Source organism: Cynocephalus volans, chromosome 10 (genome assembly GCF_027409185.1).
Source record: "Cynocephalus volans isolate mCynVol1 chromosome 10, mCynVol1.pri, whole genome shotgun sequence".
In the NCBI taxonomy this organism is placed as follows: Eukaryota; Metazoa; Chordata; class Mammalia; order Dermoptera; family Cynocephalidae; genus Cynocephalus; species Cynocephalus volans.
The window spans coordinates 30,050,179-30,063,670 of record NC_084469.1 but is presented as its reverse complement, the minus strand read 5'-3'; the positions used below and the strand labels follow the sequence as shown (position 1 = coordinate 30,063,670).

Below are 13,492 nucleotides of genomic sequence, written 5' to 3'. Positions count from 1 at the left end.
CTTGTCGAAGTTGAAGAGAGAACCTCTGAACTTGAAGATGGGCTGTTTGAAATAACACAAGCAGACAAAAAGAAAGAAAAAAGAATCAAAGACATTGAAGAAAATCTGAGAGAGATATCAGACAACCTTAAGCGCTCAAATACCCAAGTCATGGGTATCCCAGAAGGGGAGGAAAATGGAGATTCCATTGAAAACATATTCAACAAAATGGTAGCAGAAAACTTCGCAGGTATAGGAAAAATCACAGATCTTCAGATCCAGGAAGCTCAACGATCTCCATACATATTCAACCCAAAAAGGCCTTCTCCAAGACAAGTCATACTCAAATTGGCAAAACTAAGAGACAAAGAGAGAATCTTAAAAGCTGCAAGAGAGAAGTGTCAAATCACCTATAAGGGAGCCCTAATCAGACTAACATCAGACTTTTCATCACAAACCCTAAAAGCTAGAAAGGAATGGGATGATATTTTCAAAATACTAAAAGACAAAGATTGCCAGCCAAGAATACTCTACCCTGCAAGGCTATCCTTCCGAAATGAAGGGCTAATAGTATATTTCTCAGACAAACAAAAACTGCGGGAGTTCACTACCACACGACCACCCTTACAAGAAATCCTCAAGGGAATACTGGGTTTGCTTCCTGAAAAATAACTACCACTGCCATAAAAACCCAAGAAAAATCTAAACCCGCTAGTACAATAAAAATGGCATTCATGAAGAGAAAACAAGCTAACAAAAACACTATCTACAACCTAAGGAACCAACAAACACAGAAACCAAACAGTAAATGAAAAAGCAAGGAACAAAAGACACCTAAGACAACCAAACAACCGATAAAATGCTAGGAATAAATCAACAACTTTCAATAACAACTCTTAATGTAAGAGGCTTAAGTTCCCCATCAAAAGACACAGACTGGCTAACTGGATCAAAAAGGAGGACCCAACTATATGCTGCCTACAAGAGACCCACCTCACCCATAAAGATTCAAACAGACTAAGAGTGAAAGGATGGAAAAAGATTTACCATGCAAACAGAAAAGAAAAACGAGCTGGAGTAGCTATTCTTATATCTGGCCAAATAGACTTAAAACTAAAAACCATAAAAAGAGACAATGAGGGACACTACTTAATGATAAAAGGACTGATCCATCAAGAAGACATAACAATCATAAATATGTATGCACCCAATGTTGGAGTAGCCAGATTCATAAAACAAACTCTATTAGACCTAAAGAAGGAAATAGACACTAATACCATAATAGCAGGGGACCTGAACACCCCACTGTCAATATTAGACAGATCATCTAGGCAAAGAATCAGTAGAGAAACACAAGATCTAAACAAGACTCTAGACCAATTGGAATTGGCAGATATCTACAGAACATTCCATCCAAAAACCTCAGAATATTCATTCTTCTCATCAGCACATGGATCATTCTCCAGGATAGATCACATATTAGGTCACAAATCAAGTCTCAATAAATTCAAAAAAATTGGAATTATCCCATGTATCTTCTCAGACCACAATGGATTAAAACAAGAAATTAATAACAAACGAAACTCTGGAAACTATACAAACACATGGAAATTAAACAGCATTCTACTTAATGACATATGGGTCCAAGAAGAAATCAAGCAGGGAATCAAAACCTTTAGAGAAACTAATGAAAATAATGATACATCATACCAAAACCTGTGGGATACTGCAAAAGCAGTATTAAGGGGGAAATTTATTGCATTAAATGCTCACCTCAGAAGAATGGAAAGATGGCAAGTGAACAACCTAACACTTCACCGTAAAGAACTAGAAAAACAAGAACAATCCAAACCTAAAGTTAGCAGACGGAAAGAAATCATTAAGATCAGAACAGAACTGAATGAAATTGAAAACCAAAAAAACAATTCAAAAGATCAATGAATCAAAAAGTTGGTTTTTTGAAAAGATAAATAAAATTGACAAACCATTAGTATGGCTAACAAAAAAAAGAAGAGAGAAGACTCAAATAAAAATTAGAAATGAAAAAGGTGATATCACAACTGATTCATCTGAAATACAAGGAATCATTCGAGACTACTATAAACAACTACACGCCAACAAATTTGAAAATCTGGAGGAAATGGATAAATTTCTGGACACACACAAGCTCTCAAAACTGAACCATGACGACGTAGAAAATTTGAACAGACCAATAACAATAAAGGAGATTGAAGCTGTTATCAGAAGGCTCCCAACAAAGAAAAGCCCAGGACCAGATGGATTCACAGCAGAATTTTACCAAACATTCAAAGAGGAATTGACACCGATTCTTTACAAACTATTCCAAAAGATTGAAATGGACGCAAATCTCCCAAACTCATTCTATGAAGCAAACATCATCCTGATACCAAAACCAGGTAAAGATATAACCAAAAAAGAAAACTACAGGCCAATATCCTTGATGAATATAGATGCAAAAATCCTCACTAAAATACTAGCAAACAGAATACAGCAACACATACGTAAAATTATTCATCATGATCAAGTGGGATTCATCCCAGGGATGCAAGGTTGGTTCAACATATGCAAATCAATAAATGTGGTACACCATATTAATAAAGTCAAACACAAGGACCATATGATCATCTCTATAGATGCTGAAAAAGCATTTGATAAAGTTCAGCACTCATTCATGACAAAGACCCTCTATAAGTTAGGTATAGAGGGAAAGTATCTCAACATAATTAAAGCCATATATGATAAACCCACTGCCAATATCATCCTGAATGGGGAAAAGCTGAAAGCTTTTCCTTTAAGAACAGGAACTAGACAAGGATGCCCACTCTCAGCACTCCTATTCAACATAGTGTTGGAAGTACTAGCCAGAGCAATCAGAAAAGAAAAAGAAATAAAGGGCATCCAGATTGGAAAAGATGAAGTCAAACTGTCCCTGTTTGCAGATGACATGATCCTATATATCGAACAGCCTAAAACCTCTACAAAAAAACTGTTGGAATTGATAAATGATTTCAGCACAGTAGCAGGATACAAAATCAACACACAAAAATCAGTAGCATTTCTTTTCTCCAATAGTGAACATGCAGAACGAGAAATCAAGAAAGCCTACCCATTTACAATAGCCACCAAAAAAATAAAATACTTAGGAATTGAGTTAACCAAGGATGTGAAAAATCTCTATAATGAGAACTACAAACCACTGCTGAGAGAAATTAGAGAGGATACAAGAAGATGGAAAGAAATCCCATGCTCTTGGATTGGAAGAATCAACATAGTGAAAATGTCCATACTACCCAAAGTGATATACAAGTTCAATGCAATCCCCATCAAAATTCCAATGATATTCTTCTCAGAAATGGGAAGAACTATCCAGACATTTATATGGAATAATAAAAGACCACGCATAGCCAAAGCAATGCTGAGGAAAAAAAATAAAGCTGGAGGCATAACACTACCTGACTTTAAGCTATACTACAAAGCTATAATAACCAAAACAGTATGGTACTGGCATAAAAACAGACACACTGATCAATGGAATAGAATAGAGAATCCAGAAATCAACCCACACACTTACTGCCATCTGATCTTTTACAAAGGCACCAAGCCTATTCACTGGGGAAGGGACTGCCTCTTCAGCAAATGGTGCTGGGATAACTGGATATCCATATGCAGGAGAATGAAACTAGATCCATCCCTCTCAGCATATACTAAAATCAACTCAAAATGGATTAAGGATTTAAATATACACCCTGAAACAATAAAACTTCTTAAAGAAAACATAGGAGAAACACTTCAGGAAATAGGACTGGACACAGACTTCATGAATACGACCCCAAAAGCATGGGCAACCAAAGGAAAAATAAACAAATGGGATTATATCAAACTAAAAAGCTTCTGCACAGCAAAAGAAACAATTAACAGAGTTAAAAGACAACCAACAGAGTGGGAGAAAATATTTGCAAAATATACATCTGACAAAGGATTAATATCCAGAATATATAAGGAACTCAAACAACTTTACAAGAAGAAAACAAGCAACCCAATTAAAAAATGGGCAAAAGAGCTAAGTAGGCATTTCTCTAAGGAAGATATACAAATGACCAACAGACATATGAAAAAATGCTCAACATCACTCAGCATCCGGGAAATGCAAATCAAAACCACACTGAGATACCATCTCACCCCAGTTAGGATGGCTAAAATCCAAAAGACTCTGAACGATAAATGCTGGCGAGGTTGCGGAGAAAAAGGAACTCTCATACATTGTTGGTGGGACTGCAAAATGGTGCAGCCTCTATGGAAAATGGTATGGAGGTTCCTCAAACAATTGCAGATAGATCTACCATACGACCCAGCTATCCCACTTTTGGGCATATACCCAGAGGAATGGAAATCATCAAGTCGAAGGTATACCTGTTCCCCAATGTTCATCGCAGCACTCTTTACAATAGCCAAGAGTTGGAACCAGCCCAAATGCCCATCATCAGATGAGTGGATACGGAAAATGTGGTACATCTACACAATGGAATACTACTCAGCTATAAAAACGAATGAAATACTGCCATTTGCAACAACATGGATGGACCTCGAGAGAATTATATTAAGTGAAACAAGTCAGGCACAGAAAGAGAAATACCACATGTTCTCACTTATTGGTGTGAGCTAAAAGTTAATATATAAATTCACACACACACACACACACACACACACAAAACCGGGGGGGGGGAGAAGATATAACAACCACAATTACTCGAAGTTGATACAAAAAGCAAACAGAAAGGACATTGTTGGGGGGAGGGGGGGAGGGAGACGGGAGGGAGGTTTTGGTGATGAGGAGCAATAATCAGCCAAAATGTATATCGACAAAATAAAATTTAAAAAAAAAAAAAGAGAGAGATACCACATGTTCTCACTTATTGGCGGGAGCTAAAAATTAATATATAAATTCACACACACACACACAAAAAGAACCGGGGGGGGGGAGAAGATATAACAACCACAATTACTTGAAGTTGACACAACAAGCAAACAGAGGGGACATCGGTGTGGGGAGGGGGGAGGGAGGAGGGAGGGAGGTTTTGGTGATGGGCAACAATAATCAGCCACAATGTATATCGACAAAATAAAATATAAAAAATAAAAAATATAAAAAATATAAAAATATAAAAATACCTGGGGATAACTATTCTGAAAAATATAAACACATATGGAGACGATGGGGGAAAGTTTACTGGCAGTGTATCAAAATTAAAGAATCCTACTTTGCAGGGTTTCTGATTGAAAGGATATTCTGTTAATTTTCCTCCATGGTCACCTGCTAGACTGCCAGTTGTTGACTCCTGACTTCAGAAAGTGAGTTGCAACTGGACTCTATTAAAATTTTTTTGAAAACAAAATAAATAAAGGTTTGGTAGAATTCAGTTGTAAAGACATGTGTTTGTGGGCTTTTCTTTGTTGGGAGACTGCTGATTAGAATATACAGAAAGTCCTCTGGGAATTTATAACCGATATTGATATGATCACACAGCCCTCAGAGGTCTCTGTCATCCTGAAGTTTCTGTGCAGCCCCTGGGATCTAGGACTCTTTGTCCTTGAAGTTGAAGGAAGTGCACATCCCTCCTTATCTCTCTGATCCTGTCTGTTGCCGGCTACTCGTGGAACATGGACCCTTCCCTGCAGCTCTCACCAGGGCATGGTGTCTGTATGGACTCAGCCCACAGACTCTGAGCTTCTCAGGAATCCTCGCCACGGAATGGAGTCTGTCTCCTCAGAACAACTTACCTGTAACTTCTCAAAGTTCCTTATTTGTAACATCTCTCCCTCATCCCTTTAGTTAAAAATATGAGCACTGGAATTAGACGTTCTGTGGAAGTCCGCATAGTTCATCTTTCCTTTCAACCAGGAATCCTCTCACCCGCATCCTGGGAGAGGCTGTTTTGCCTGTGGAGGGTGCACTGACCAGCAGGTCCCCTACAACAGAACATCCTGCCCCACTTCAGATCAGGTTCCCATTTTCCCTTATGACTCTGGACGTCTGATCACTTCTTAGTACTGTCCAGATGTGCTTTTAAAGTACCTTTCAGTTAATATTATATTATATGCATTTACCTGTATTTACATGTTCTTCAAATCATGATTTTAATGATGCATGGTTTTCTCTTCCTTCTATCAATACAGACGTTCCTTCACCTTCGTTTCTTCTACTCTAGCCACTCTGAGCTGCTCTAAATGCTCTGAAGTTACCATGACTTTTTTTGCCTCAACTCTGATGTATCTTCCTCTACAAATTCCTCCCTGACCAACATAGCTGAATTAAATATCCCTGCATTGTATTTCTGTGACACCATCCTTGATATTACCACAGGTTACAAGTCTATATTGAGTTTCTGGTCTGCCTTGAGTATGGAGGCAAAGAGGGTATAGTGATGAACAAGCCGGACAAGAAACTTACATCTTCCGTGAAGGAAAAAAAAAATCCACTGTGAGCAAGTGCATATAAACAACTTACTCTGAGCATGTGGAGTGTGTTACGAAGTTTACAAATATGAGAATATGACAGAGAGAGACTAGGATGTGTGGATGGCTTCTTTTTTTATTGAAGGATAATTGATCATACATATCTGTGGGGTACAAAGTTGACTCTCAATAGTTGTGTATAATATGTGACGGTCAAATCAAGGTAGTTAGCTTATTCATGGTTACAATACATAATCATTCTCTGTGTCCATTAACCCATTTCTCATTAATTTTATATTAACTTCCTCTCTCTTTCCTTCCTCTTTCCCTTTCCAACTCTAGTAACCACAGTTCTGTTCTCTCTGGGAAAACTGGACATCCACATATAGGAGAATGAAACTAGACCTGTACCTCTCGCCATATACCAAAATGAACTCCAAATGGATTAAAGACTTAAATGAAAGACCTGAAACTATAAAACACCCAGAGGAAAATATAGGGGAAAAACTTCAGGATGTAGGGTTGAGCAAAGACTTAATGAATAAGACCCCATAACACAGGCAACAAAAGAAAAAATAATCAAATGGGATTATATCAATCTAAAAAGCTTCTGCACAGAAAGGGATACAATCAACAGAGCAAAAAAGACAACCTACAGAATGGCAGAAAATATTTGCAAACCATACATCTGACAAGGGATTAATATCCAGAATATACATGTGCGGTTCCTTTCAATGAAGTCAAGAATGTGTCTCTGAGGAGAGACTTAAAGTTGATATTCATTAGTAATTCAATTGGGAATGTATTATATTTATATTTTGATTGGGGAGGGTCAGAGTTTTTATGACATTCCATTCTTCCCAGCCAGGAACATGGTATTTCATGTCTTGTTTGATTATCTTCAATAAAATGCTACATTTTTCTTTACATAGGTCTTAAGCTTTCCCTCTCGTGCTTATTCCGAGGTATTTCATAGTTAGTTTTATATTATGTGTAATTATCTTTTTTCTCATTATTTTAATCTCTTTGTCTCCATCTTAAATCTGGGGGGAAGAATCTTAAGTTTCTACATTACAAAATAGATGATCATTTCTGGAGTATCCGTGTTAATATTATCTGCACCTTATGTAGGTTTCTTAAATTCACATTTTTATGCTGAATTATTTTAAAGTAAATCATAATTATTCTGGCATTACAACTAAATATTCAGTCTATATCTCTAAAAAAATCCTCTTAGACATGCCTCAAATAGCATTTTCACACCAACTCAATTAATAATAATTCTTTATTAATTTTTTTGCTGGTCCATATTCATATTTCTCCGGTTATTTCCAAACCTGTCCTTTTCTGTTGGTTTATCAATATAGGAACCCAATGCAGTACTTGCATTGCATTTGGTTGTTATGGTTCCTGCCATAGAATGTTAGTCTATAGCAATTCAGTTTTTTATAGCAGTGACTGACTGAAGAGATTGCCCCAATCTCTTCTTCCATCAATACGAGTTCTCTGCCTGTGGCATCCGCATCCCCTGGAGCTTGTTAGAAATGCAGATTCTCAGATGCCACCCCAGACCTACGGAACGCAAGTCTGCATTGACTCCTGTGCGTGTGGTGACTCATATGCACATTAAAGTTTAGGAAGCTCTGCTGTAGAGAGTCCCACCACAGTGGAGCTTGCTTGTTCCTTGAGATCCTGCACTCCTGTAACTAGAAGTTTATTGGCAGCAATTTGGTTGCACTTGAGTTAAACATTTTTCTTTAAAATATACCATGTTACATTCTTGTTGTTTTCACCAAAGGACCAGGTTTTATGTGTCCGTAAAATATAAAGCCCAAATTCTACATTATGAAATAGCCGTAAGAGCTATCTTAACTTTATAGCTGTATGATAAAAACACATTGACGAATATGCTATTCCCAGTCAGAAGAAATTCCATGCTGGAAATTCCATACTGGAAATGAAAGTTTTGTAGTATTTCCAGGTGGAAAGTGTCAGGTTTGTAAGTAAAATGTTTAATTGAGAGAGCATCCCACAGAATAAGGAGTGTAGATTTGATTGATGGAGAGTGATTGGTGAGGTGAGAGGGAACATGTGCTCTCCCTGGTATTCGTTTGACAGTGAGGTCTCTTTAGGGGACTTCCCTTCTCCCACATATCACAGCCAAGGTCTTTCATCTGTACTTTCTGCCCCTTTCTGAGTGGCCCCAGACTCTTTGGTCTGCTCCTAGGCACATCCAAGCAAACAAATCAATTAACGTCCCCTTCATAAACCTATCTTATATGTTCTGGTCATTCTTCTATTAATTAATTTTTTTTTCTTTTGCCTCCTTTTTTTAGAACATGACATAAGTTCTTAACACCTGGCGAGTATTTTTAAACCAATTGACTTAATCTTGCATCACGTGCTCCATGGTTGATTGATGGTGGAATTCACCACTGCATTTGTGAAATGACACCCCATTCCCTTCATTGTAAAGTCACATTTTCCTTCTCGTGACCAGGAACTTATCTGTGTGCCCTTAGTCTGGCATCGTACAAATATCCAGGTCTCCATCAGCCATTCACCTAATGGCTTTACACCATTTTCTATCATTTAGATCCTTACTTGAATCAATGCTGTAATTAGGGTTTTCAAGTGTTCCTGATATAGGTTTTCAACACTTCTTTTAAGTATTTATTCTAAGAATTCTACCTTTATTCACTGCTGTTGTAAATGGATTTTTCTCTTCCATCAATCTTCTAATTTGATGTTGTTTGTGCATGTTGGACAATTATTATTTTTGTGATGATTCTATATCATTTACTCTTATGAATTGTCTTAATGTTTTTCATTTGGTGATCTTTGGTTCTTTAGAATTTTTTTTCTCTGTAAACAAAGGAAATAGAGATAATTGTACCTGCATGTTTTCAATATTTATTTCTCTAACTGAATTGTCCTAATTGCCTTAGGTATATCCTCAATGTTAGTTAAATAGTAATCTCAGTGATGGGCGTCCTTATCTTATTCCTCACTTTCTTATAAATGCCTCCTTTCTCTTCATGAAGAAGTTGCTCTTTTAATAGAGATATACATATTTTATCACATTAAAGAAATAGCTATTGATTTCTCAATGAAAGGTTATCTTAAAATGAGAAATAAATTTCTAATTTTGTTACATGACTTCAGCATTTCTATGGAAAACATTATTTTTCCTAGTATTTAAACCAGTCTTGCATTCCTGAAATAATTTCCAGATGGAGAAGATGTACTGTGTGTGTGCTTTTAAAAATGTTTTGGTGGATAGTGGGTACACTTCTGTATAAAAATTTTTACATCAATATTAAAAATTGAGATATTTCCATAGTTTTCGACTTGTGCAATGTTTATCAGGCTTTGAAATCAATTTCGTACATGCTTTATATGCTGTTAGTAAGTTTTTCTTTTTTTCTATACTCTGTATGAACAACTGTCCTCGAATTCTCCCTATTCCTTCCTTCAGGAATAGAGAAGATACAGTTTTAGAGGAAGGATACTTTCTCTGCTTGGAATTGGGCCCAAGCTCATGGCCCCTGACACAGCATTTGAAATTTTCCCATGACTTCCTGGGAAACTGTAGTCGTGATTCCTCGGCACACTTCTCAGTGACACTGGGTCAATTTGGATTGACTGGATGAAGGTGTGGAGGATGAAACAGCAAAGGATCGTTTCACTCGCCTGATTCAAAACTTGACGACTTGTACATGAGCCCATGCTTCCCACCTCTGCCCTGCAGCTCAGCTATTACCATGGCTGGACTGTCCTCTCTCGGTCAGGGTTCTAGCCGTTTTTCCCTCTAGTGCACACATCCTGAATTACTTAGATATCCCTTATTATTTCATTATTTCACACACTCTCTGTGGGCCAGGGGTGGAGTCAAGAGAAGGGCATAGAGTATGAGAAAAACTGGGCTCAAATCCTAGATTTGCGACTTTCGAACTGAAAGACATGAAATAAATCACTTCATCTTTCAAAGATTTGGTGTCCCCATCTGTGAAAGAAAGCTGTGATATCTGTGCTGCAGGGTTATTTTGAAAATTAATAGAAACAATAATATAGGTGATAAAATAAAAGTATACATGGACACGTTTGTATATTCGATATTTAATGAAAAGTGTGCATTCTCTGAACCTACACAGCATATTTTGAATTTCCTTTGTAGTACTTATCCCTTTCTTCCTTGTGTTGGTTATTATTTTTTTATAAACTGCTATTTCAATTGTCCACACAAGGTTACTTTGACAATACACTGACAATATACTGTGCTGTGCTTTGAATAGTGGAAAATGAAGACAGACACATAGGCTGACCTGCAGGAACATCTAGTCTAGATGCACAGGTGTCCTCCTTCCCCCAAGAGAATCCTCATTCTTCATCCAGGTCCCCTTTCTGGATATTCAGTCATTATGCAAGAGTCTGTTAGATGATCTCATGTATATCCATAGCTTTGCTTATCAACTGCACTCTGGTCTACGTTCTGTTAACTTTTCTCCAAGGTTTCATATCTTCTTTCAATACCCCTATGAGAATATCCCACAGGAACCCTTGAAAACACAACCCAAACAGCACTAACTTTTCTTAAATTACTTTCTTTTTCACCCAGTTCATTAAAGGCATACTTTTCCTTCAGGCACTCTGCCTCAAATTTCTGAAGATATATTCATGTCCTTACTTACGTCAATCATAAAATCACTACATTCTGTTGTTCCTATTTCCACATTACCTTTCATCTAGATCCTTCATGTATGTCTTCACGTTGTCTTGTGTAGATTGCTCTGCGAGATGCCTAATTAAACTCCTGGTCCTGTCACTCCGTGTTCCTTCCTCACCACTCTCTGTGCAATCCTTCATTCAAGACAGACTCTCATCATTGCTTTATGCAGAGCTTTTATTGATTACCTCTCTCTATCTACAATCATCTTCTTCTATCATCCATCATCTCTCTATTTATGTATTTATAAAGGGTAATATATAAACACCCCTTGATTAAGAACCTAACCTGAAAATTGAGAATTCATTAGTAACCTGCATAATCTACATAGTATCCCCACTTCAGTTCCCTTGAGTCTCTCCTCCTGTATATCCTCTCATCTTCAGTCATTTGCTCCTCTTTCCCTTAATTTTGTTTTTAATGAACTTCTATTGTATATATACATACATGAAAAATGTGTATTTTTTGGTCATTTTAGTTGTTTACAACCTTATAGTAATTGTATCAATAATGATCTTTGAGATTTACATAATATAAACTTAATATTATGTTAATAAGATCAACCAAACTGTAGCATGTCTCTGTGAACCATTTAGAAAAAAAGGGACTCATCTACTGGCTTGAGTGACCAATCCCAATTACCAAGGACTTAATAGTCAATCAATGAATTGACATTTGAATAGTGATTTATGGACTTCAAAGCATGAGCTATTGTGATCCTCCCAGCTTGTGAACTGTACTCTGCTAGTCAGTAGCATAGCTGGGGCACGGTCCCATTAGTCCTGTGCTGGTGCTCTGCCAAAAGGAGCAGAAATGTGTACAATTTGATACTCTCAATAAAATATCTCAGCAGTCTGTTATAAGGCTTCTGAGAAGATAAACTTTCTAGCTGAAAAGATCACTGATGGCTTCTTGGATGGGATGACATTGGCGGTGGATTTTCTGGTGTGCATCACAGTCTCTAGTGTATGTCCTCAGATGGGTTATGAGAAGATTCTCTTGCTGAAGAGTTTCCGCAGGGCAGCCTTCATGTCCCGGTTTCTCAGACTATAGATGAAAGGATTTAACATCGGGGTCACTGCGATGTACATCACAGTTATCACTGCATCCTTTAGGCTATAAGCTGTGAGAGGGCGGAGGTACATGCCCATGACTGTCCCGTAGTACAAAGAGACAACTGTGAGGTGGGAACCACAGGTGGAGAAGGCTTTGAGCACACCCTTAGTGGAGGGAACCCGTAAGACCGTGGAAAAGACCCGAACATAGGAGATAATGATGAATAGCAATGGCATGCAGAAAACACTCACCCCGAGGTACATCATCTTCACATTAAAGTGGATGTCAGAACAGGACAGCTTGAGCAAAGAAGCAAGGTCACAGTAGAAGTTGGTCACTCCCTGCTTGTCACAAAAGGACAGACTCGCTGTAAGCAGAGTGTGCACGAGGGCATTGGCATTTCCAATCACCCAAGACCCAACAACTAGCAGAACGCAGGACTTTGGACTCACTATTATTGTGTAGTGAAGTGGGTGGCTGATGGCCACAGCACGATCATATGACATCACAGCCAAGATATAGCTGTCTACATTACCCAGAGCAAGCATGAAATACATCTGTGTTAGGCAACCCCCAAAGGAGATGGACTTGCTACCCGAGAGATGGTTAGCCAGCATCTTAGGGACGGTTACAGATGAGAAGAAGACGTCCACCAAGGAGAGGTTGGCGAGGAAAAAATACATGGGGTTGTGAAGGCGAACGTCAGAGTGAATGGCCCAGATGATGAGCAGGTTTCCAGTCAATGTGACGGGGTAAATGACCAGGAAGAGGATGAAGAAGAAATATTCTTGTTCCTGCTGACCAGTTATTCCCAGGAGGATGAATTCCAGGGTAGAGGACTGGTTTCCTTCCCTCATGGCTTCTTCAGCATGAAGGTGAGAGAAATTCAGAATTATTAGTGCAGTTCCTATGTGCAATTATCATCCTTATCCATCCGTTTTGACTGAAGTGATCAGCTGTGTCTATATCTGGATTTACAAAGTCCAGACATAGCCAATATGTGGTAGGAAAAATCCCCTGGTTGTCAGTGAAACGAGATGACAGTCAGCCCTGGACACTAATATCTGAGAAGTGAGCGATCTGTGAATCAGAGGTGCCCATCCTCTCCAACCCCAGCACCACCACTCAGACACCTAGGGTTTAATCAGTGGACACATAATTAAAATTTATATTCTGTGTCCTTGATACTTTCTTAGGCTCCCTGGAAAAATCATAAATACATGAAAATACAGATTGTTCATCTGTTTATTTAATGAA

General features: G+C 38.1%; 1 protein-coding gene across 1 annotated transcript; it reads right to left on the bottom strand.

The window, feature by feature from the left end:
• Positions 1 to 12,162: 12,162 nt before the first annotated feature.
• Positions 12,163 to 13,092, bottom strand: LOC134386859 (olfactory receptor 1A1-like). The gene has a single exon (XM_063108984.1). It carries the CDS (start codon positions 13,090 to 13,092, stop codon positions 12,163 to 12,165), a length of 930 nt encoding a protein of 309 aa, XP_062965054.1.
• Between the last annotated feature and the right edge of the window lie 400 nt (positions 13,093 to 13,492).

Excerpts from the sequence above, each read along its gene's own strand:
- LOC134386859 (XM_063108984.1), bottom strand. The coding sequence starts at position 13,092 with ATGAGGGAAGGAAACCAGTCCTCTACCCTGGAATTCATCCTCCTGGGA.